General features: G+C 31.1%; 1 protein-coding gene across 3 annotated transcripts in view; it reads left to right on the forward strand.

The window, feature by feature from the left end:
• The first annotated feature begins 60 nt into the window (after positions 1-60).
• Positions 61-25,271, forward strand: part of LOC143068587 (NACHT domain- and WD repeat-containing protein 1-like) — a 45,733-nt gene continuing 20,522 nt past the window's right edge. Inside the window, exons 1-12 of one of the 3 annotated variants that reach the window (XM_076242769.1) lie at positions 61-205; positions 6,117-6,490; positions 7,582-7,784; positions 10,092-10,207; positions 11,374-11,585; positions 11,946-12,074; positions 16,472-16,600; positions 17,303-17,320; positions 19,690-19,898; positions 20,231-20,373; positions 20,824-20,926; positions 23,343-23,363. In XM_076242769.1, the coding sequence (XP_076098884.1) occupies positions 156-205; positions 6,117-6,490; positions 7,582-7,784; positions 10,092-10,207; positions 11,374-11,585; positions 11,946-12,074; positions 16,472-16,600; positions 17,303-17,320; positions 19,690-19,898; positions 20,231-20,373; positions 20,824-20,926; positions 23,343-23,363 (1,707 nt within the window). In that variant the 5' untranslated portion in view covers positions 61-155. The remainder of the gene's footprint in view (positions 206-6,116; positions 6,491-7,581; positions 7,785-10,091; positions 10,208-11,373; positions 11,586-11,945; positions 12,075-16,471; positions 16,601-17,302; positions 17,321-19,689; positions 19,899-20,230; positions 20,374-20,823; positions 20,927-23,342; positions 23,364-25,271) is intronic. The other 2 variants (XM_076242771.1, XM_076242770.1) reach the window with 2 other exon arrangements.

The following is a 25,271-nucleotide window of genomic DNA, read 5'->3' on the forward strand; positions in this document are numbered from 1 at the left end:
TACCTGTACAGAGCACCGTAGACAAATCTATTTAAAGTCAAATCAGCTGATCACACTAAATATAACTATTCACCCGTAAATATTTATAATTATACACGTTTTCATTAGAATGGAATATCTTATCAAAACGCGGTACGAAAAGTGATCTTGAGGTAATGGGGTCCGGCAGTTCTAAAGCCTCAATTGCAGCCTCCGCACCTGAAAGGTAGGTATATTTTATTTTCGTCATATGTAATCCACACGTTTTGATTTTTGTGAAAATCGATACATCGATATTGTCAATTTATTTACTTGTAACTAAGTCAAGTTGTGTACATTAATTGTTACGAAAAGGACAGGTAAACTCCACATTTTTATGCATGCAGAATATAGTGATTGATTAATTGATTTATTTTTGTTTCTTAACATCCAGTGGCAAATAGTTCACGAATACTTAGGACTGAACAAATATGCAATTAATAAAATGAGTAGGCATGATTTTAAAAGAGCAGGACATTTTGGAAAGACCCATGAGGGTTTGGATGGGGTTAAATGATTAAAGAATAATGCCTTTAAAAAATGAAGATTAGAGAATAAGGGGCTAAAAAAATGAAGATTAGAGAAAAAGGGGTTAATTTTTTGAAAATTAGAGAAAAAAAGGGGTTAATTTTTTAAAGATTAGAGAAAAAGGGATGAAAATTAAATGTTTACAGAATAACAGACTCCCCCCCCCCCCCCCCCCCCCCCCACATCCAGACCCTCCGGCACCCATCAGTGAGCTCAATTTTAAGGTAACAGAGGAAGAGAGTCAGTGTGTCACTCCTGTCAGCCTGCAAGAGCCAATTCATATTTACAAACCAGATGGGGTTGCCCCCTCACCAAATCAAAGTGTTTGACTACTAGTGGCATAGTGACCTTGACTGGCTATACAGCCCTTGCACGGTTGGTTTTAATAATGACACAGAACCCTCCCTTTTAAATGACTTGCATGTGTTGGAACCCCTTTAAAAATGGCTGAATCCACCTCTGTGATGGACAGAAGAATTAATTAGATCCTGTGATATTAAACCTGATATTTCAATACCCTATTTGCATGCCCAGGGGCAGACCCTGCTCTGTCCATGCTATACATCTTTGAGGGATACCTATACACAAAATATTAATTAAAATCTTAATTTCAATTTACTTAAATTGCAGTTAATTATAACGCTGAGGTATATGACTGCACTTTTAAATAGCAGTATACCAGTCATTATAAAAATCACCATAAAGTATATTAATGATTGTTTTTTTTATTAAGAAAATCTGTATAACTTGTGTTTCTTTTAATATGCAACCTAAATTTTGTTGGTGTTCTTTTTTTTTTTTTTTCGTTCATGAACATCAATAATGTGTTAACTGTCGATACACACTCCTGCCAACACCCCCCCCCCCAACTCCCCTCTACCTTTTGTGTGAAAAATTTGGTTGTTATATAGGAAATCACTGAAGCGTGACTAAATCTGGCCCCCTTAGGTCAGTCAGCGCCCCCTTACAAATAGTTCTGGATCCGCCACTGGATATTCACACAGTATCTTAGTCACTGTCCCCATGGTTTCTTCTCCATCTTTTTACAAGAAAAGTTCCATTTCATTTTCCTGTTTCAATTATTTACCCAAACAGTATTACATAACATAATACAGGGAAATTTACCAGAGAATTGAAAAAAATTAGGATTCATAATAGCCAAATTTAAAATGGTGAAGAGATGCAAAATGAATATTAATACCAGAGACATATAATACAATATTACAATGTATTATATGTCTCTGTTAATACATTGTAAAAATAAAGTGTTACATCTTGAAATTTAATCTTTAGATATTAGTCAAATTTGGGATCTGAATGACACATACTACTCTACTTTTTTGGAAAGATTGGAACTTGTTCTAAATCTTTCCTAATAGGCACCGGCCTCCCTAACTTCACGACAGGTTAGCTACTAAATTTATGTATTTACACTGAAATATAGTTCCCTTTAGTTTTCATGTATGTGCACCTAATACACATATACACTGTGAAAAAATGGATATATTTTTGGAGCAGTTCATTCAAGAATGTATCTCATTAAGATAAGTTGATGTGCAGGCTTTTTTTAATTAGTTTGATTATGTAATTGAGTGCTGATAACTTTCATTATCACAGAACAATCAGATACCAGGTGGACCTTTATTTACAATGCCCCATCTCCTAAACTGTAAATCAACAAATGGAAGTGTTTAACGACCTTGACTGGCCATATAGCCAAATTGACCACATTACCTATCAACCTCAGTCTTACATAATTATACAAGACCATTCAAAATACATCTAATTCTTAATACACAAGTATTTGACCTCATAATTGAATACACAAATATGTATATTAGATGTTTGATATGTAAGGAGGATTTATCCATTGCCTATTACTTTTGATCTATTCTACATAAAGTGATTCTATAAATTATGTTTGAAAGATAAATGATTAATTAAGGATTAACAAGATCTTTGAAAGAATATATAAATAAATATGAATATTTAAAAGGTTATGTCAAATATCTATTCACAATTTTAGGCATTTGAATATTTTTAAGAAGTGAATATATATTTTTGCAGTCAAGAAAGAATCCACATTTCAATAAAAGAAGTACATTTCCAATGCCCTGTGCTGAAAAATACTTTATAAATAGATCAAAAGGCTCTCTACAACTTTTAATCTGCAATGTCATATAACCTTTGTTTCTACTTAGAAAATGCCCCAAAACAACTTATTTAGATTATTTTTGTTGACACTTTAAAGTTCTTAGCTTCAAATTTATCTGTTGGTCTTTAATATGCCCTAAAAGAATAGTTGGTAAATTTTACTAGTTGAATTTTTTATTTTTCCATTTTTTTTAAAAACATGTTCAAAACAGGGAACATTATTTGCTTAAGATATAAACTGCAGTTTAAATAAAATCGTTAAAAAAATTAAGAGTTAAATTGAGCTTATTTTATCTACACACCGGAAAAGCACTCTTCCTTATAAAGACCTAGAGTTAATGCAATTGTCAGAAATAGTGCTTTATTAATGTTCTTGTTTGTCCACTCAATACCGATATGAAATTATTCAAACTACTCATCCAATCTTTCCATGAGTGATTTCCATCACTTTGATTATTACCAGACTTAGCCTAAATACTTCAATTCTTTATTACTTTAAGCACATCATGCTTATCAGTTCAATAAATACAAATACATTTCTATAACACACCATGACACAATACATCAGAGAAGCAAATAAATATCAAGTATTGACTAATAACAGTTCGGTCCTACGATTAAGTGCATTAAACAAGAATTTACACAAATTACGCAAATCTTTTCCATTTTCAGTGCTGAGAAGTTGCACTAATTTAAACGACGATGGACGTCTATAATAATAAGGTTTAATAAACTGTCTCTTTAAGTCTATATAGCATTCACATTGTAAAACAAAATGGAATTCATCTTCAGTGATATTCAAAGTACAAAGAGTACACTTTCTATCTAACCTAATTACTCCATGATAACGGCCTGTTCAACAAACAAATTATGAGAAGACAATCTAAGGCGAGTTAAATACACTCTAAAATTCATATGTTTAGTTAGATAATTCTGTAAACATACATTATTGACAATATATTTATATAAATAACACTTAGATGAAACGTTCGGTTGATCATTCAAAGTCTGCTTTGCTTGATCATATATCCTTGTTTTTACAAATAATAATAAATTTGTATCAATAATCAAATTGTCTTGGTTATACCAGATCTCATTTAAACCTAAGTGAAACAATAATTGTTGTAGTTGAAAAATCCAACTGCTTCTAATATTACAAAAATTATACAGTTGTTCCCTGTAGCAGTTTTTAAGAACACAGTTGCTTGTGGATAACAATTTTAACCAGTACTTCACTATTTTGTACATTCTAAAATATATCAAAGGATATCTACCCAATTCAAAATAAACCATAACATTTGTTGTACATTGTTTGACACCTAATATGTTTTTGCAAAAATCAAGTTGTATTTTTTCAATATTTGGAGCTTTATGGAAGCCCCATATTTCACAACCATAACATAAAATACTGCTAATGTAAGTATCAAATAAATTAAATAATATGCACAGAATGCACAAAATTGTTTATTACCTATCTAATTAACTATATAAATATGTAAGTTTATTTGGATAAATAAAACATATATCTAGTACAAATGTACACTATAAAATTGAGAATGGAAATGGGGATTGTGTCAAAGAGACAACAACGCGACCATAGAAAAAAAAAACAACAGCAGAAGGTCACCAATGCTATGTATATGCCTACAATGTAATGATTTAAATACAATGTAATTTCTAAATAACAATGTAATGTCTTAAATACATGTAATTTCTAATATACAATGTAATGTCTTAACTAAGGAAATTGAACTAAGGGTGCTTTGCTTTTGCGCCAATTGGCATTTCATTTGCGGCATTAAAAAATCTTTCTCTTGCGCCACAAACCATATTCATTTGCACCAAAAATTAAACCTTTCATTTGCGCCAATAATACAGGTAAATACATGTAAATAGTATAAATAAATGATTTTTTTAAAACACTTCTAATAATAAAGAGTTTTTGTTTGCATTATAAAATATATTCCTCAGAAATCAGTCATCTTAAACCCATACAAGGTATGTTAAAACTTCATTAAAACACAGTTCTGTTACATTGTACTATAAACTTTTTCAAAAAGGAGTAAAAGTTGTGATACATTTGTGAGCATAATACACTATAGTAAAGATATAATTCTGTCCATATTAGTTGTTATTCTGGCTTTGCAATTTTTATGGTACATCTAAACGAGTTTTGATATGATGCATATGCTATTAAAGCTATATACTGTATGTGTGATCATAAAAAAATACAGACTTATTTCCTCTATTTGTCTCTGAACTGACACCTCAAAAATGTAAACATTTTATAATTCTAAACCTCAGTTTTGTATTAGAAATGAGTATGAACAATCATCTAGGAGAAATACTGTAGAAACAAAATCTTATTCACGATACAACAATGAATATTTAACTTTTTTGTTATATGTTACCTGTATTACCTGTAAAATGGCGCAAATGAAGTTTTTCTATTTGGCGCAAATGAAATATAACCTTGTGGCGCAAATGAAAGATTGGATTTTTTTTCAAATTGGCACAAATGCATAAGAATTGTTTGGAAAAATACCATAAATTGCTCAAACTTTTGAAATGATAATTCCTGAATTAATATATTGTAATGAAAATTGGCATATAATTTAGTGTGGCAATGATATTAAAAGATATGCTAGCTGTAGGCATACCTAGTGGGAAAATATATGTCTTATTTATATACCTACATGTAGTACCAAATGCATTGGTAATGGGGAAGCAGTAGGTAATATGTGTTATCTCTATTGAATAATTTTGATTATAACCAATGTGTATGCAATGAAATGTAGAAGGACAAGTCCACCATCTCCTTTGGATGAAATGATGAAATACATTTCTATGACATCATAAAGAAAAATATATAACAAATGATGGCTTGATCAGCTTAGATATCAAAATTTTATGAGCCAAAAAGTGTTTAGAAGTAAAATCTTTATTTTTTAAGCCCTATCTATAATCTTATAAAAAAACAAACTTTAGGTGTTTGATTGTGCCTTACTTACACTTTTAACATGAGGAAGTATGGGCTGTATTTATATATCTACATACAAATTAAGAGGGGAATATCTATAATAATTTCATAATCATACCATTAGAATGAATATTTTATTACTAAATACCTCTTCTAGATTAAGGGAGAATCAAGACAAGATTGTCAAATTTTTGCAAAAGAGAGTTTGGAGTAATGTTCAAACTCATAAGTCAATGACAACACCATCTCCAAAAACAAAAAGTAATAAAAAACCCAACAGCATAGCAAACTCTCAAGACTAAGCAACATAAAAACCACCAAAACAGGGTGGTAATCTCAGATTCCCTGGAAAGGTAAGCAGATCCTGTTCCACATGTGGCAACCATCACAACACAAAAAGTAGAGAGTTGTATTCACTGTCTAATGTTTTATGTAGGGTAGAGAATAAACAGCCCTTGTCAAAGACAGTTCAAAACAGTAGTAAGCCAGCTCCTCAGCAGAATGGAGGACAAGACAATGGACCATCCAGCAACCAACAAACAGTAAAAGATCAGAAATCAACAGTTCAAAATGGCCATCCTGCTTATGAAAAGGAAAAGACAGATTTTGAAATTGCAAAGAAAAGGATATCAACTGCTGTTAGCCGGAAGGCAAATGTCCAGAAAAAATTTAACCGTGGTTTTAGCATGGCAAAAATTCAGGCCAAGAAAGAGAAATGTACAAGTAATCCAATATTATTGGGAGATATAAATCAACAATTTCCACCAACTGCCAAAATTGTCAGAATATTCACCAGTAGTACATTTACAGGTATATTCAGATATTACTCACAAAATATGAAATAAAATATTTGATTTGTCATATTGAAGTTACAATAACAACAAGATATGATTTGAAAGCAGCCAATTTGAAGTCACATTTATTACAAGATATGATTTCATAATTAATAACTTTTACTATTGATTAATTAAATAGTTGAATTTCTGAAAGGTGCAAAGTCACTCTTTACATATTAAAATCATTTCAAAAGTTAAATTTAATTATACCAAAGAAAAATATACACTATTTTTAATCTGAATAAATATTTTGCTGTAACAAATCATTTCAATTTGAAATCAATGTGGCCCCAACAATGATAACTCAGTAAATTATTCATCGATTTGATGACAAACATATAACATGTTATTTGATTAAATTTCATATATCCTAAAACAATGTTTTCTTTTATATTTATCAGATTTTCCGCTTTTATATCAATTTAAAAATTTCTTACTTCAATTTATTATATCTGTGGCTTAAAATACAGCTACATTTACAAAACACAATGTATACCATTAAGTTTTGTCAATATGATTGAAGTTAATGAATAGGAATAAAATGAGATATTGGGGGTAATGTTAGTGGGGGCAGGACCTATTTGGGACGTCAGGATTGGGTGTTTTTAAGGTCAGGATTTTGATTGATCCTTTACGGGATCCGGGATTTCTTTTTTTGAATTTGGGGTGTCTGAGATTTAAATTTCTTTTAATTCAGGACCTCGGGATTTCATGTTTTTAAGCCCAGGATTTCATGATAAGGACCCCTACAACCCCCCTCTAATGTCTATGAGACAGCAAACCAATAATTCAAATTTGAAATATCCAAAAGACCATGATTTATATAGAAGCACTGATTGTTAACAGAAGGATAAAATAGTGTATTTGCTATTAAAGTAGGACTTCTAAAACAGTCTGATATACCAAGGAGTGATACAATGAAATAGTAAACTAAGAAAAAGATGTCAAGCAAATAGTTTTTAATTATCTTTGACATTTAAAATACCAAGAACAGAAATTTTCTTTATGATCCTGTATGAATGCTATAAAATATTTCAGCGTAATGCTTTTATATTTATTTTGTAGATACAAAATATGAAAGGAATTCTTGGATGGTTCATTCATATCCCAGAATTCAATCTTTTTGTCGTGATCATGGTTACGAGTTCCAGGTTGTTGATATGAGATGGGGAGTCAGAGATGAAGCTACAGATGATCACAGCGCTGTAGATCTTTGTCTCAAGGAATTGGAACAGTGCCAAAAACTGTCAACTGGTCCCAATTTTGTGGTGACTATTTTTATCTGGTTAAAACTGGGTTTCTGTAAATAGATTTGTGATCGCAGATTTGATACTGCAGTTTATTAATTGTTCTAAAATTTAAAAGCTATTTAATTTGCCTATTGACGTATTGTCTTTCATCCTCTCTAGAGTCCCCTTAAGAGTTGAGTACCAGATCGTAACCCCCTTTTTATGGACTTTAAATACATTTGAATGGGGACATATGGTTTGAATCCCTCCCTTTGTCCTGGGTTGAGAACTCATCTTTTGAAGATGGCTGGATCTGCCCCTGAGCGGGGGTATTATCTGTATCCCATAGACACATTCTCTGTTAATTTATTTGTTCAATTATTCATGAAAGTAAAATAATTTGCTTAAAGCTGCCATTAAGTTCAATTTTGTCAAAATAAGTTAAGAAACTTTGCTGATGAATTGTTCACTTGCAAGTGAATAATTCGACCTCATTGAATTAGCATTCATGAGACCTTCGATTTAAACCATAAGCTAGAGATTGGTTAGGCATTTTTTTTAGTTATGTTCATCCATTAAAAGGAAAATAATGTCAGCATTAAGAGGGAAACAAAGATGAAACATTTCCTTGGCTGATTCAGTCCCAAAAAATCATTCTTATGCAGGTAAACATGATGATTAACTTATTATTTAAACCTATAACATGAAACCAAATAGGCCTAGAAAAGTGCAAAAATTTCACAAGGTTGCTATCTATTTATATATATGTTTATGTTTAAATAAAGTTATGTGACCATCTGCAGTCTTCGGAGGTCACCTAAATGGTTATAATTAGATGCTGTCTAGACTAAAATACAGAGGAAATGTTGATATTTTATCCATTCGATGCATTGTTAATTGTTAATTTCAGACTCATAGTAATTTGGATATACATTTTAGTATGTTATAAGTCAAATATGAGAATTTGAGTCAAATCAGTGAGCATACATTTGACACATTTAAATGTATCATGTTTCAAGTAATTTTACCCCCAAAAAAAGTTGTATAAGAATGTAGACATTGTTTTGAAATATATGAACTTGCTAGGTATCTTTATTGAATATTGAGAAAGTTGTAATGGTCAAGGTTGATCATTTTGCTTTATTGAATTCAATTAAAGGATTTCCGCTGAAGGCATATTATCTAGAATTCCAATTTAATTTTAGATTTAGTAAGCAGGTAATAATATCGGTACTTAAATACGTTGTTGATTGCTTAATCCTTAAGAAATAATGTCATTTATAGAAATGTTATTTAAATTTGATCTCCATATTTGTTTTTGATTGATATAAAATTGCTTTAGAAGTTACACATAAATTTTTACTGAATTAAATAAATTACAGACATTAAAAGGCTTAATTCTTCTGTGAATAGCTAAAGTTTTAAAATAAAAACTGTCAACAGACATAGCAATTTCTGATTGTCATGTCTTGATATATATTATAAAAATCAGAATAAATAAGAAATCCACATTTTATAGTCTTGTACATAATTATTCAATGTTTAACCCCAAATGTATATCATTGTAGGGGTATTGTAAGATCCTGACTACTGACAAAAAAAAAAAGAAATAAAGAAAATTAAACACTGAAATGATATATTTTTGGGCCTATATTTTTTTTTAATTTCTGGCAAAAAGATTAACCACAAATTGTGGTATCCATCAAAATATCTGTTTCTCATATTCAGAGTTTCTTTCAGAATAATGAATTTAAGTTTCCATGAAAGTACATTTTATTTGTCAATCTGCAGAATATGACCAACAAAAATGAAGTTATCTACAGTACATGATTTAGGAACAGAAACAGTGGTTGTGGCTTTCTGGTTCAAGTTGAATAGGCTCCTGTCAGTTGCTGCTCCTATCTGAAATCATAATGGCAATCATATTTGATATCATAATAATTGTACCGGTATTAGTGATCCTCTGCTGTATAAAGATGAACGACATAGTAATGGTTTGCCTATTCACTCATTGAACACAGGACCTAAATTGATATATTGTTTGTTTCCCCAATCCTGACCCTGCCAAACCAGGTGTGGGTAGGTAGGTAGGGAAATAATTTTATTTTTTCCAAAAAGCTGGAACAATATTGGTCTGTAAATCAGAAATGAATAAAATGATATTTGGCTTAGTTTTGACAATAAAATTTTGTGAGTCTGACCCTTTTTTGCAGGGTCGGTCGGGAAACAAACAATTTTTTATTTTAGGCCCAGCCCCTTTTTTTGTCCAGTGGATCTTAGATATTGTAGGATGAATCATTCTTTCAACTTATGTTTACCTACAATTTATATCTATCTTTGTTGTAGACTCTATTGTCTCACAAGTATGGGTACAGAAATCTCCTGAAACAAATTGAAGCTAAAGAATTTGAACAATTATTACAAGCAATAGACTCTACAGAAGATAAAGAACTGCTAACAAAGTAAGTTGATATATTTTGTGTAAATAAGAAAAAAGTGTTCTGGGGTTATGATAATATTTTGGCCTTCTTGTCATTGGGAATTTTTCACACAATTTGGTCATAATTGTTTGGAAAAGTAGATCATGTTTTAGCAGTTAGTTATTGAGTATAGATGTTGTCTGCTAGTACAGATTGGCTCGACTAAAACCTATGAAGGGATTTTCGAAGTGCAGTTTATTCCTTTTATCTTGGTACTTATAATAGTCCTCCAGGCTTAGTACACGACATTGGTTGATGTAAATCTTAAAAATTTACTGGTTGCTGTGATTTTTTTCCCGTCAATACAAACCTTATAAAAAAAAATACATGCAAGAGGTTTTGATGTAATCTATTTATAAAGTGTTTTAAGAACAATATCTTCTGTAATTATTTTTTTTAAAGATCATAATAACATCCTGGTAAATAAAAAAACAAGAGTCTAAAAACAAATTTTGCAGGTAGTAGATTCATCACAAAATATATGAGCTGGTAGAATGGGGCGCCCATATTCGCAGGGGACACTATTTCGCTGTTTTATGATTTTGAGGTGTAAAAACTTCAAAGGATGGCTGAAATGGAAGAAATATGCCACTAAATTACAATTTTAAAACATTATTCAAACTTAGACAAAATTTCAGCACTAACCGCAAAGAACCCAAAAACAAACAACGATTTTCAGCTAATTTCATGAATATGAAACACGATTTCAAAGAAGTATTTCTTAGTAATTCTTTGACTGGTTGACCTAAATTTTATTCTTTACACCTTTGAAATGTCTGCTATTCATCCATAATAAAATTGATTTGATAAATATTGTTTAAAGCTGCTGTTTTTTTGTTTTAAATAGATGTGTAATAACGGCGAATATGTGTGACAAAACATCAGGCAATTTCAAATAGCCTTTAATCTAACTTTTCAGATGATTTGTTTTCAAAGAAACAAGTTTTTAAGATAAGAATATTTTGCTTTTGATGTTATATTCATATAGAAACATCAGTATACTTCAAAAAACATAAATACATGAACATAAACTGCAAAAAACATGAGAAACTGTGGTGAAAATGAGCACCCCACTCTAAAGATAGTGAAATTACAAAGAGATTTATAATAGCCATAGGGTGCAGATGAAGTATATATTTATTTTATAGATGGTACAAGAAAGATGATAATGCTGTACCACCAGTGTATGTTCTACAAAGAATCAGTACACAACTCCCTGATTTTATCTCTACCAATGTGGATGCTAAAGATAAAGCTAAAGCTATATGGTGGATTGACAGTGATAAAATGCAGGATCTTTTAGCTACTACTGCAGAAAAATGTCTTGGTCCTGAGAAAGCAAGAAATTATTTGGTGTCAGGTTAGCATCATCTCTGTATAAGAATATTAATGTATGTCCAATGATTTTGAATTACTCTTAAACAATAGCTGAAAATTTCCACTGTTTAAAAATATTTTTTCATATTGTTAGCACATTTCTTTTAGTAAAAAGAATTTTTCACAAAAATATGTAATTTAGCAAAGGACATCAGTTCATATGTATGTGGTAAAAGATGTACCAATGAGATGAAGACTATTGTTTTTTAGGGTTCCTATTAGCTCTTTTGAAAGTGGTGCTTTACTACTGAATTTTGATTTAGTCTTTAAAAAAAAATATGCATCGCTTAATTCCAAGTTTTATAAAAGAACTGATTTGAAACATAATTTCTTCTGATTACAGTAACAGAAAGAGAAGTGCAGATGGGATTATTAGACATTAAGAATCCAGAGACTAGCTGTATATGGTTTAAACGTAACTTAGAGAAAATTGAAGATGACACACCATCAAAACCACTGTCAAGATATATAGGTAATACTTTTAAATTATTACAAGTAGAGACATCTTATTTCATCCATAGAAATCCAAGATGACCAGCACATCATGATGAGCATTGTCAAAGTAAAGTACATCATCATATATTGGAAAAAATATTAAAGGGGCACTTACTACAAGATATACAAAAATCTAATATATTATATTTTTTGCTCAATCAATAATGAAATGCAAATAGTGAAATAATAATTCGAATTTAGCAGCCAGTATGGCTCAATTTTGTCAAAATAAGCTAAAAAACATTGATTATGAACTATTCACTTGCAAGCGAATAATTAGACCTCATTGAATCCGTATTCATGTGAATTTCAATTTAACCCCTTAGCTTGAGATGGATTGAATGTGTAAAGTTAATTAAAGGAAAAGAATGTCAACATTGAAAGTAAAACAAAGGTAAATCATTTTGATTGACTGATTCGATCCATCAAAAAATCATTCTTATACAGATAAACATTTATTTTTCATCTCTAATATGAAAGACTAAGATAAAAGCATGGAAACTGTGGTAAACTTTCATTTTTTAGTAAAATTTTTACTAAATTTAAACAACAAGAATATTTAAACTTTAATATTCCTAAATCCCTTAGAAAAAAACTCACTAAATTAAGAATAAGTGCACACTCATTAGCAATAGAAACTGGTAGGTATGCAAGACCAAAAATACCCTCTAATGAGAGATTTTGTAAATTTTGCACAGGAAAAATTTAAAATGAGATACATTTCTTGATTGAATGTCCGTAATATAACAAAATTAGATCTAAATATAAAATTAATGATATTAATTCAAATAATTTGGATGAAAATTTTACCAAAATGTTAAATCCTATGTCTGAAAAAGAATTAAAATCTATTTGTATGTATATTGAAGAAGCTCTTGATTTGAGAGACCACCATACCGTTTCATCAGATAATAATCTTTTACAGTAGTTTGTAAATATATACATATATATATATATATATATCTTATATTGTGTGTTTTAAGTAAATTTATGAAAATCTAGAATAATACTGATGTATAAGTTTATGGTATCAATATCAGTTTATAATGTATTGGTTGGTATACATAGAATTGGCTTATGACTTGTTATATGCATCTTTATTTCATTTATATGTTGTTTAATATTATAATTGTCTGTATTTGGATCACGCCTCTATTGTGCTCTTTCCAATAAAATATTGAATTGAATATGAAATCAAATATACCTAGAATATTCCAACAGCACGAGTTTGCTTAATCTATTTATATCTATATTTATGTTTACATCACTTATACGGTCATCGGATGACTTTAGAGGTCAACTAGATAATTAATTAGATGGCGCCTAGACTAAAATACACACCAAATGAAGCTACATATTTTCATGCCTGTGCCCTGTTAATTGTTTATTTTAGACTTTTAATATATGAGAATTTGATTAAAATCGGTGAACATGAATTTGACAGTTAGTGCCCCTTGAAAGTCATAGTACTTTATAGACTTGGCGTTACTGGTATGTCTATAATAAGAAAAACAAGTATGTACTAAATTTCTTTGGTAACACAAGTCTGCTATAACTAGAGTGTAATTCAATTTCTTCAGCAGAATTACATTCAAGAATTCATGAACTTTTTCGGCCATCGGGATCTGGTGTTTTTAAGCTGGGGATTTAGGGATTGACTCTTTTGGGATCTGGGGATTCTTCTTTTGAATTTTCTGGATGGCGGGATATTTTTTTTAATTTGGGACCTCAGGATTTCATGTTTATAAGTCCGGGATTTCGTGATCATGACCCCTCCAACCCCTCCTCTGATATGTTTCCTACTTCCTTCGATGCATGCAGTTAGAATTTATGGTCTTTGATAACTATAAATGTGTCATTTAACTTGTAAAGCAATACATTAAGAATATAGCATATCATATATTTACATGTACAAGATCTTTTTCTTCCATTGGTTGTGACTTTTTATCTTGCCGTATTGGAGGGGACATTATGTTTCATCCCTTGTCCATCTGTACATACATTCGTACCTCCCGAAATTGGTTTCCGTTCTCAAACTTGAGTTTGCCTCAACCAAATGTTATGAAACTTTTACACAATGCTTATTACCAAAAACACAGATCAAGTTTGAAATTTGGTGGCATCACTTTAACTGTTAAGCCCCTTTGTAATTTGAAAAATTGCAAATTTTTAGTTTCCGTTCTCTAACTTAAGTTTGCCTCAATCAAATCTTATGAAATTATACACAATACTTATTATCACAAAATACAGATCTAGTTCAAATTTAGGTAGCATGACTAGAACTGTTCTAGAGTTATGCCCCTTTATAAATGGAAAAATTAAAAAATATTTAGTTTCTGTTTTCTTACTGGTGTTTGCCTCAACCAAATGTTATGAAACTTTTAAAAAATGTTTATTAATACTATAAAGCAAAGATCAAGTTTGAATTTTACTGTTGTTAAGTTATGCCCCTTTACCAATGAAACAAGAATGTGTCCATAGTACACGGATACCCCACTCACACTTTTATTTTCCATGTTCAGTGGACTGTGAAATTGGGGTAAAACTTTAATTTGGAATTAAAATTAGAAGGATCATATCATAGGGAACATGTGTACTAAGTTTTAAGTTGATGTGACTTCAACTTCATCAAAAACTACCTTGACCAAAAACTTTAACCAAAACTTTAACCTGAACTTCGCACTATCATTTTCTATGTTCAGTGGACCTTGAAATTGGGGTCAAACTTTAATTTGGCATTAAAATTAGAAAAATCATATCAAGGGGTACATGTGTACTAAGTTTCAAGTTGATTGGACTTCAACTTCATCAAAAAGTACCTTGACCAAAAACTTAAACCCTAAGTGGGATGAACAGTTAGGATCCTACTTCGTCAGAATTATCTCCCCATTACGCCAGTTCATTTTCACAATCGTAGAAATGGAAGCCATTGTAGGGATGACGCGCTACCAATTTTGCTCATAGAAACCGATAAATTTATCCACATTGCACCATTACGATCCTTATATGTCAGTTGTATTGTAAAAGACAAATGTATCAACTAGCTAATGAGCATCAGTTAATGATCTTGTCTGCATTGATTCAACTTAAAAATATTGTCTGATCGGTTGTCAGGTGGAATTTTCGAAAATTCATAAACATTTAAAAAAAATTTTAATTAAAAATTTCGTGGAAGGGCAGACTAGATTTTTTTAGTGTATAAAGACTATAAACTCTAGTTTTCACACACAAAAAATTATATTTTTTCAAAGATATGCATTTTCATCATTCAACTTGAAAGACTGTCGTCAAGTACTTTCAGTAAAAAAATATCTATTCGAACACACCTTCTCTGTTTTTGTGACTCATTAGATAGGTATTTCACTTGACCCATATATTTCATCTTTTAGTACTGTTATTTTTTTGTGTTATAAAGTCAATCTGTAGCTTTGATATATAAAAATAATAAAATCTGAAGCGAGACGATGTATGAAATAATCTTACTTTGTACGATATCAAGACAAAATATTCAACTCAAACACACCCCAACATAAAAAGGTGCACTCGATTTTCTCTTTTCGATACAATTGTTACCCATTTTTAGGAATTTTTTCTTGAGTTACATAATGGAAGGGCAGACACGAACATTTTTGAACTAATAGATTGATATGTTATCCGTCCGTGGAAATTTTTTCAAAAAAATCGGAGGTTATGCATTTTCTTCATCCAACTTGAAAGATACCCATGTCGTCGACTTGAAATCTAATTGTTCTGCTTAACTATGTACTAGATAAATTGAAAACTTATGCAAATGGTGTTTTTAAAATAAAACACCTCGTAATTGAGAGGAAAATTGTAATTTTCTTTGTTTCTATTAACTTTTAAAATTTTTATCACTATAGTAAACAATACAGTACACATTTATCGCCTTCTCTAACAAAGAGCTTCGATTCTTTTGTTCTATTGCAACCCGGTTTCCAACTGGAAGGGACGAACGGACGAACAGACGGACGGAGCCACAGACCAGAAAACAAAATGCCCCTCTACTATCGTAGGTGGGGCATAAAAATGTGGATTTATTTTGTTTTGGTTCTTTAACTTAAGTTTGCCTCAACCACATGTTATTAGACTTATACACAATGCCTATTACCTCAAAATACAGATCAAGTTTTTTTGTTTTTTTTCAATGAAGCTTATGTTTAGTTTTAAAAAAAAGTTGTCAGTGTTCATTAGCAGAATTTTTTCCTGATTTGTGTCCTTTTATAAATATAGAAATATCTTTTTAAATATCTGGTGAAAGTATTGGATAAAATTTAGAATGATTTCTTTTGGTGTACATTAATTCCTTAATCAAATAATTCAATAGAATTAATCTGTAACAATTTATTCTTGAAGATTGTCAGGGTGAGGAAAAAAAATGGAAGAAATCTCGCCAGCTTTTGTCAGAACTGAAGGATGAGAGAATGTCAAAAGTTCTTCCCTCCAAGAATATTGTACAATATAATGTTAATTGGATACAGGGAGGTAGGTTGCATATATTTAGTTTTATGTGCCATATCTTTTCTGAATTTATTAGATATAGGAAGATGTGGTATGAGTGCCAATGAGACAACTCTCCATCCAAAAAAGTAAACCATTATAGGTCAAGATACGGCCTTCAAGGCAGAGCCTTGGCTTAAACCGAACAGCAAGCTATAAAGGGCCCCAAAAATTAGTAATGTAAAACCATTCAAACAGGAAAACCAACAGTCTAATCTATATAAAAATGAGAAACGAGAAACACTTATGAACTACATAAACAAACGACAACTACTGAACATCAGATTCCTGACTTAGGACAGGTGCAAACATTTGCAGCAGGATTAAATATTTTAATGGTACCGAACCTTCTCCCTTTTTTGTTAGGAATCCAAAATAATAGAAATAATAAAATAGCAAGTTCATATCTAAGTTATAATTGTGTCTAAATTTTAAGTATTGCTAATGAAATTGTATGACAGACCTTCATTGTAAGAATTGTTATGGATATTCTAAATGATAATTGAATAAGGACCTATTTTGTGGTCTGTATTAAAACAAGAAATTTAGCAAGTCTCCTGGCACAATCTACAATCTTGAATTGTAACTTTTTTAAGTAATAAAGAAATCAATATTATATATCATTTGATGTTGTTTTATGTTTTTTCCCCCTATTTATATCAATGTGTATGCATGTAATTTTATCAGAAGGAAGATATAAAAGAGGTATTTAAATGTTTGAAATGCATGTTTATTTTGTGTGTGTGTACTTAAACTTTTCACATGCACCTTGTACAAATATAAGTTATCATGTGTGGGATGTTTGTGGCAACAGATATAACAAAAGATCAGAGCAGAAAAATAATAGCTTATCTAAAAATAGAAAAAAATACAACTTAATATTACAACATAATTTTATAAAGAAATAAAAAAATACAACACAGAACAAGAGACCACATCAGCCACCAACAACTTTATACACCTCTGAAAAACAACTGGCCGATCCAGGGGGCAGGGGTTGGAATCCCCCCTTTTTTTGGATGATCAATGCATTTGAATGGGGACATGTAGTTGGAACCCCTCCTTTGTCCTGGGTTAGGACCCCCCCTTTTTAAAATGGCTGGATCTGCCCCTGAAAACAGACTTTAAAACAACAACAAACAAAAAATGACCCACATTAGTATTATGGCCACATATATCTGATTCAACACTTGAGATAATTTCTTACATTTTAATACCCCTGCCACTCTGTGACAGGGGCGTTAAGTTATACCCTCTTTCATCCCCTATGTACATCCTAAGATTTGTTTCTGTTTTCTAACTTTAGTTTTCCTCAACTAAGTAAATGGTCATTATACATATATACACTATAGTCCATTTGCCAATTACCTATTTGATTCTGTTATTACACACTTTTCAAACAAATTACTTCCCTTTGTCAATCGTCGACTGGTTCTATATCGGAAAAAGTTGGCTTATGTCAATGAAAAGTATGATGAATTGAAAGTGATGTATCTGCGGTTGGATCAGCTAATTTTGCATGAAAAATATATTTTGAAATAAAAGTCAGATCACTTAACTTGGAAACTATATTTAATTTAATGTTTTGTTTTTAGGTCTTTCTATTCTTGAAGTATAAAGATAGAATTGCGGAAATATTCCAGATTGCACAATCTTAATGATTATTAATTTACGAATGAAGGCTTTTTTAAATTAAAATTTTTATGGCCCTGCAACAACGTTGTCGGTGCCATATAGTTTTACCCTTGTCCGTCATTCTGTCATTTCGCAACAAACCATTATACAGACTTTTTTCTAAACACCTTCAGATATTAGGCTGATTTTTGGGATGTCAGTTAAAGATTTACAGATCAAGTTTAAGTGTAGTTCCGCTCCTCTGATTTTTGCCGAAATTAAGGGTTTTGGACTTTAAAAAAATTGTTGAAAATCTCAGTTATACAGACTATTTTTCTATATGCCTTCAGATCTTGTGCTGACTTTTTATATGTTAGACTACCATCATGTTTGTGTTCACATGTGTTGTTGAAATTGCAGATTTTTCTTCTTTTTGAGACGGGGTCATTTGTGTCATTTTGACACATCTAGTTATTAAAAGTTACTACCAGTAACATATAAATACCTTGTTTTCAATAAATAACACAATAAGGAAATAGACATGTGTAAAATATTTATTTGCCATTATCTCAATAATTTCTGAAAATATCAATAAAATATCATTTAAACTAGTAATAAGTGATGCCTGAGTGTATTTAACTTGTCATCTGTCACTTGTCAAAATCACATTCATTTCATCACAGAAGGGTAAAGAATGCAAACAGGGGAAAAAAATGGTGAAGATGGCATTCTCAATTTCACAAAATAACGCTTCACATCAACTGAGTTGCACTTATATTGGTAATTTTATATGACAAAAAATATCTACTTTACGATTAAACTTATAATTGTTGAATGTTTGGAATTATGTGGTCAATTTATTGAGTAGTTCTGACAGTTTTTCAGTAGGAAAACCTGCCCTTTATAATTGGTTGGCTCTGTAAGACTATATATATATATATATATATATATATGATTCCAAACACAGGAATCAATAGTGCATTTGTAAACTAACCTCAGATAAACATGGCCAAATGAGAGCTTCATTTGTTGTTTATAAAAATTTGAATGGAAATGGTAATGTGTCAAAGCGACAACAACCCGACCATAGAGCAGACAACAGCTGAAGGCCACCAATGGGTCTTCAATGTAGCTAGAAACACCGCATCCGGAGGCGTCTTTCAGCTGGCCCCTAAACAAATATGTATACTAGGTCAGCGATAGTGGACGTCATAATAAAACTTATGATTATCTCCCCTTAGCATAAATTTGAACATGATTTTCAGTTAAATAAATGTGCTTATTAATGTACCCTTTATTTTAACAGAATTTTGTATAAACACATGCTTATATTGTCATAAATGAATGATTTGTTAAAATATTATTCTTATTTCTTATGCTCATAATTCTATGGAACTTGTACAGCTCCTGATTTCAAAAGTCAAATTTCAGTTTTTCTAGCATTTGTTGTTCATCTGCAGGTATAGATCCAGAGGACAAGGAACATGCTAAATATTTAAAGCAGATCAGTGAAGACCTGGTAACCAACATGCAGAATATGATAGATAAAGCTATCAAGGAAAGAGAAAAGCAAGAACTAGTTGATCCTTTGCTGGAAGAGTGTAAACAGCATTTAGTATTCTGTCAGGAAAAATGTCTTGGTTTCCAAGGACGGGAGGATATTTTAAAGGTTTGATTTGATTTTATCTCTTTGTGTTATGCGAGTATGTTCATGTATTTTGATTGTGATATAATTATGTCATTGACTGATTGATTGTTGGTTGCTTAACATCCACTCACTCGCGGCATCCAGCGGCAAATATTTCATGCATGTTCAGGACGAAATTATGCCATTGTATTAGTTTTATATTTGAAGGCCTTATCAAGAAGTTGTTACAAGAATTACAGAAATACAAAAAAGCTAAGGGTACTTTTTATTGCTTGACACATGATTTTGTGTTGGGGTTTTTTTACCATTTAAATTACAATTTTGATTCAAGTATTTATATTACATTATTTCAGAGAATAAAAGCCTATGTAACTGGGAATTCAGAAAATCCTTTAGTGATACATGGATTTTCAGGCTGCGGTAAGACTTCCATTATGTCTATGGCTGCTAAACTGACAAAATCAATGTGGAAAAAACAAGCTGTAGTTCTATGCAGGTAAACTGAAAACTAATTGTTTGAATTTTGAATTTTGAATACTGTAAAAGTACCATTATATTCAAGTGATGTTAACTTTCGTATATAATATTTGTGGACATCAACACGAATTTTGATGCCCAAATAAATACATATGCAATGCATTTTATACAAACCATGACCATTTGTTTCTTGTTTCAAGAATGAGTTTCTTTCACAGTTGATGTATGTGCTACATATTTAAATTTGAGTTGATGTTTTCATGCAAACAATGTTGTATTGATCCCAACATTGCATATATTTCTGACGTTCTGACATGATTTAAGTGTGTAAATATAAATCTGACATGATAAACCAGACTATTTCGAAACTAAAATTTTGTGGATGAATGAAAAATCTTACTGAGGTGTTTGTCATGGTTTGTTTCATAGGGGAAAACACATTTATGCAGAACTTCATGTCAATTTTTAGATTTATAGGAACAACACCAGACAGTTCATCAATAGCACCATTACTTAAAAGTTTGATATCACAGATTCGTCAGACATATGGGCTAGATAAAGCTACCTCAGAGGTAAATTTATTTCATTAAATGCTTGCAAAGTTTAATTATATATTTTGTACCATGTTTCCTGGATAAATTTCCTTAAAATCTGTTGCAGTACAGGGATACATTTTATATTGAATTATTTTTGCTACATAGATTATTTTACCATTTCACTTCCATGAAATGAATTTTGTAAGTTGAAATTGATTTTAAAAATATGGTTTTCAAATAAACTAATATTGTTGACCATTGACATAGTCTGACAAGATTGGCAACAAGCAATCAATCCCCAGAATGGTTACTTCCTATATTTTAAGTCAAGGGTATGGGTGTGCCGCGAAACAGGGTCCCTTTTTCATGCCCTGCTGGTTAGAACAGGGTCCCTTTTTCCTGTCCTGTTAGCTAGAACAGGGTCGCCTTTTTATGCCCTGCTGGTGATAACAGGGTCTTTTTTAAACAAGGTATTTGTTTAGTACAGGATTACTTATTGAACTGTTTAAGGTACAGTCTAGAACCCAGGTCTAGAACAGCATCTATTTTGTACAGTCTAGAACAGGGTATACGTTTTCTGAGCGTGTCTAGAACAAGGTATGGTTTTCAATATTTCTCTTTAAGGTGTAATACCACCATTGATTTTCCTCTATTAGTCTTTGTTAAATTTGCACTTTTCAAAAAAATGTGCAGAATTTAAATTTGTTTCAAAGAAAGAAATACTTGGCATGAGTAAAGTTTTATCCTGTCCAGTACTAGAGAAAAAAAATTCACATGACGTTTCATTGTATATAAGAAAATAACCATCATTGGAAGTTAACCAATCAAATGTCTCCCCTTATTTTATCTGTGTACAAGGTTTAGTCACCATGTAACCTCAAGATTACAAAATTTTCTATAGAAATCCCAAATAAAAAATAATGGTGTTTTGAAATACCCAAGACATATGTTTATGACACAGAAATGTTTTTACTGCAATAAAATGTAGGATTAATTACCTACAACTGACAAATTCAAGGGAATATTTTTTTAGACCTACTTTCGTATACAACCGGATGTGACGTACCATGATTTGGTGGTATTACACCTAAAGAAGACATTATGGTTCAATAAACTGAATGTAACTTTTTTCCTTTGTTATACTGGTTATTTCAAGCATTTCTGTCAAGTTTTGACATAATCAGTTCAATAGTTTGAGAAAAATCTAGTATAATGAAAGACGACATCTACAGCGATTCGAGCAAAATTTCTTCGACAAATCCAAACCAAGCTGCATCAAAATAGAATGAAGTTTGGACCAATAAATGATCAAATATCTATCTTATCTGCCTACAAACAGTTAAATATGATACACAAGATGATTTTAGGAAGATAAATACCACTAATGGACCTCTTTGTCTTCTTTATAAGGTCTCTTTTGGTCAATTTATACCTCTTATTTCCTCAAATTTCAACTTTTCAGGCCAATAAATAAAAATAATGGGGTAACTTTCACTCATTTATGGTAGAAATGTTATAAGAAATGAGTAATTGAAGCATTTTAGCAGAATGAACAATCCATATAAAAGTTTACTGTCTCCAAGGAGGTTTCAATAAGTCCTTATGTAAAAATTAAATTTACGCTGCAGTCCAGACAGCGACATAAAAGGCTTTTCTTTTTAGTGAATAATTTGTCGTTACAGCATTAAAAATAATTTCATGTACTTATAACTATATATTTATCTAAGTATTTGCTAGGATAATGTTCTATCATAGCAGAATATAAGAAATAAGGAGAAAAAGCCCCCCCCCCCCCCTCCAAAAAAAAAAGACTATCAACTGAATATTCATGGTAGAATCCTATTTCAAGACAATTTTCTCATAAAATGTGTTTTGGAGACTCTATCCACTCAGAATATTTCATTTTTTGTAATATTTCACTTAAATAGCAAGAAATTTTAACACATGAGATTACTCACAAGGTCAAAGGTGCGTGTACAGCTTCCCATATTAGGTGTAATACCACCATTGATTTTCCCCTATTAGTCTTTGTTAAATTTGCACTGGTGTTTTGAAATACCCAAGACATATGTTTATGACACAGAAATGTTTTTACTGCAATAAAATGTAGGATTAATTACCTACAACTGTCAAATTCAAGGGAATATTTTTTTAGACCTACTTTTGTATACAACCGGATGTGACGTACCATGATTTGGTGGTATTACACCTTAAAACAGGGTATGTCTTTCAATGTTTTTTGGTTAGAACAGGGTATGATTTGGCAAGTGCTGTCAGCACACTTATACCCAAAAGGATAGTCAGTAACACCCCCACCCACCCGGAATCAATCCTCCTGCATTTCTAGTAAAGATTTCTATATTTCTTTTTGTGGTTAATACTCATCTCTTCTCTTTTGTAAGAAATTCACAACTGTGAAATTGTAATATGAAATAAGATGTTTTATATACAGGAAATTCTTCACAACATTGAGGTGCAGTATATATACCCTTAATTTGTTTGTCTAATGTTTTATTCCTGGTTAACACACCATCCTTAATAAATTACATTTATTGTGTTATTTTGATTTTTTTTTTTATGAAATAATGCTTCTACCACAGGACTTTGGGAAATCTTCTTTAATTAAATGCAATATGTGCTCTTTCAGTGGCGGATCCAGACATTTTAAAAAGGGGGTGGGGGGTCCCAACACAGAGTAAAGGGGGGTTCCAACTATATGCTCCCATTCAAATGCAATGATCAGCCAAAAAAAAAGGGGGTTCCAACCCACGGACCCCCCCCCCCTTCCCCCCTGGATCCGCTACTGCTCTTTTAACCAATAGAGTTAAAGAAAAAGAAATTAACTGATACAAATCATGTCTTTTCATTGGTTGGAGATCACAAATCCTTAACAAAAAGATTTCCCAAGCACCTGTGCTTATACTAATGATAAAGTGTTAAAGACTGGCATCTGCATTTAAAAAATTGAGCTTTTGCTTTGTAAACAATGTACTTTAAAGATAATTGTCCTTCCTAATACTACAGTTTGACTCCATGTTAGAAATATTGAAAACATTCCATTTTGTGTTTGAAAACTTTTATTAATATTTCAGATACAATATATATTAATGTCATAACATTATTCCACTTTAGTTTGTTTGCACTTAACCATGTAACCAATATGTTAACAAAAGTCATAGGCTGCCAAAAACAAAATAAGTTATGTATCGACAAATTTTTACTATTAAAGTTTTCCTGATCCTATATTGCCATCTTTGATTACTTATAACACAGCAGATGGCTTTGAGTATATATGACCATGCTGATTTATAAATAAGTGTAAGAATAAAGACAAAAAAAAATAATTGAGAATATATCATTGATATAAGATATATAAGTCAATCAGAAGCCAAGTCAAATAAATTTTGGTATGCCTTTTTAGCTCACCTGACCTTAAGGGCAAGTGAGCTTTTCTCATCACTTGGCGTCCGTCGTCCGTAAACTTTTACAAAAATCTTCTCCTCTGAAACTACTGGGCCAAATTTAACCAAACTTGGCTACAATCATATTTGGGGTATCTAGTTTAAAAAATGTGTGGCATGACCCTGCCAACCAACCAAGATGGCCACCATGGCTAAAAATAGAACATAGGGGTAAAATGTAGATTTTGGCTTATAAGGTAGCACAATACAAAGATTTTATAACTCCAACTCCCAAGTTTTAAAATGCTATAACTTTCTTAATAATGCTTGAAATTTTATAGAAGTGGTAGTTGTGGATAGCTAACATATTACTCTTTCAAATAAATGCAATGTTAGTACTATGCAATAATTATGTAACCAATTCTAATGTTAACTGTGTCTAAAATATTTTTCCTCAAATTTCCACTTTCAATTGAAATTAGCTTCCTCATAGGTATTCCTAGGGGATTGATTTTATTATATGTTGTTCCTATGGCCATTATCTACAAAAGGGTGTCTCAGATTTCAGATAGAATGTATAGAACAAATTTTATACCTAATTAAACATTATCTTCTTTTATGTGGTTAGGATGTTCACACCAATTAGAGATTTATGAGAGAATGAAATACCATAGGGACAATTTGAGACACCCTTTTGAAGCCCATGATGTGTTGATTAAGATTTCGTTAAAATTTTCTGTATAGTAAAAGTGATGAAAGAGCTAAATTCGTTCAAGTGATCTGACCGAGATTTTGCCACTAATTACATAATAATTGATTACATAATGATTGCATAATAAAAATATTGCATTCATTTAAAAGTTTAATCTTTTATCTATCTATATATACCTCTTTTATTATTTTGTATGCATTTATAAGAAAGTTACAGCATTTTAAAGGTTAGTGATAGTAAGTAAAAAAATCTTTGTATTGTGCTACCA

This window comes from Mytilus galloprovincialis, chromosome 3 (genome assembly GCF_965363235.1).
Source record: "Mytilus galloprovincialis chromosome 3, xbMytGall1.hap1.1, whole genome shotgun sequence".
Classification (NCBI taxonomy): domain Eukaryota; kingdom Metazoa; phylum Mollusca; class Bivalvia; order Mytilida; family Mytilidae; genus Mytilus; species Mytilus galloprovincialis.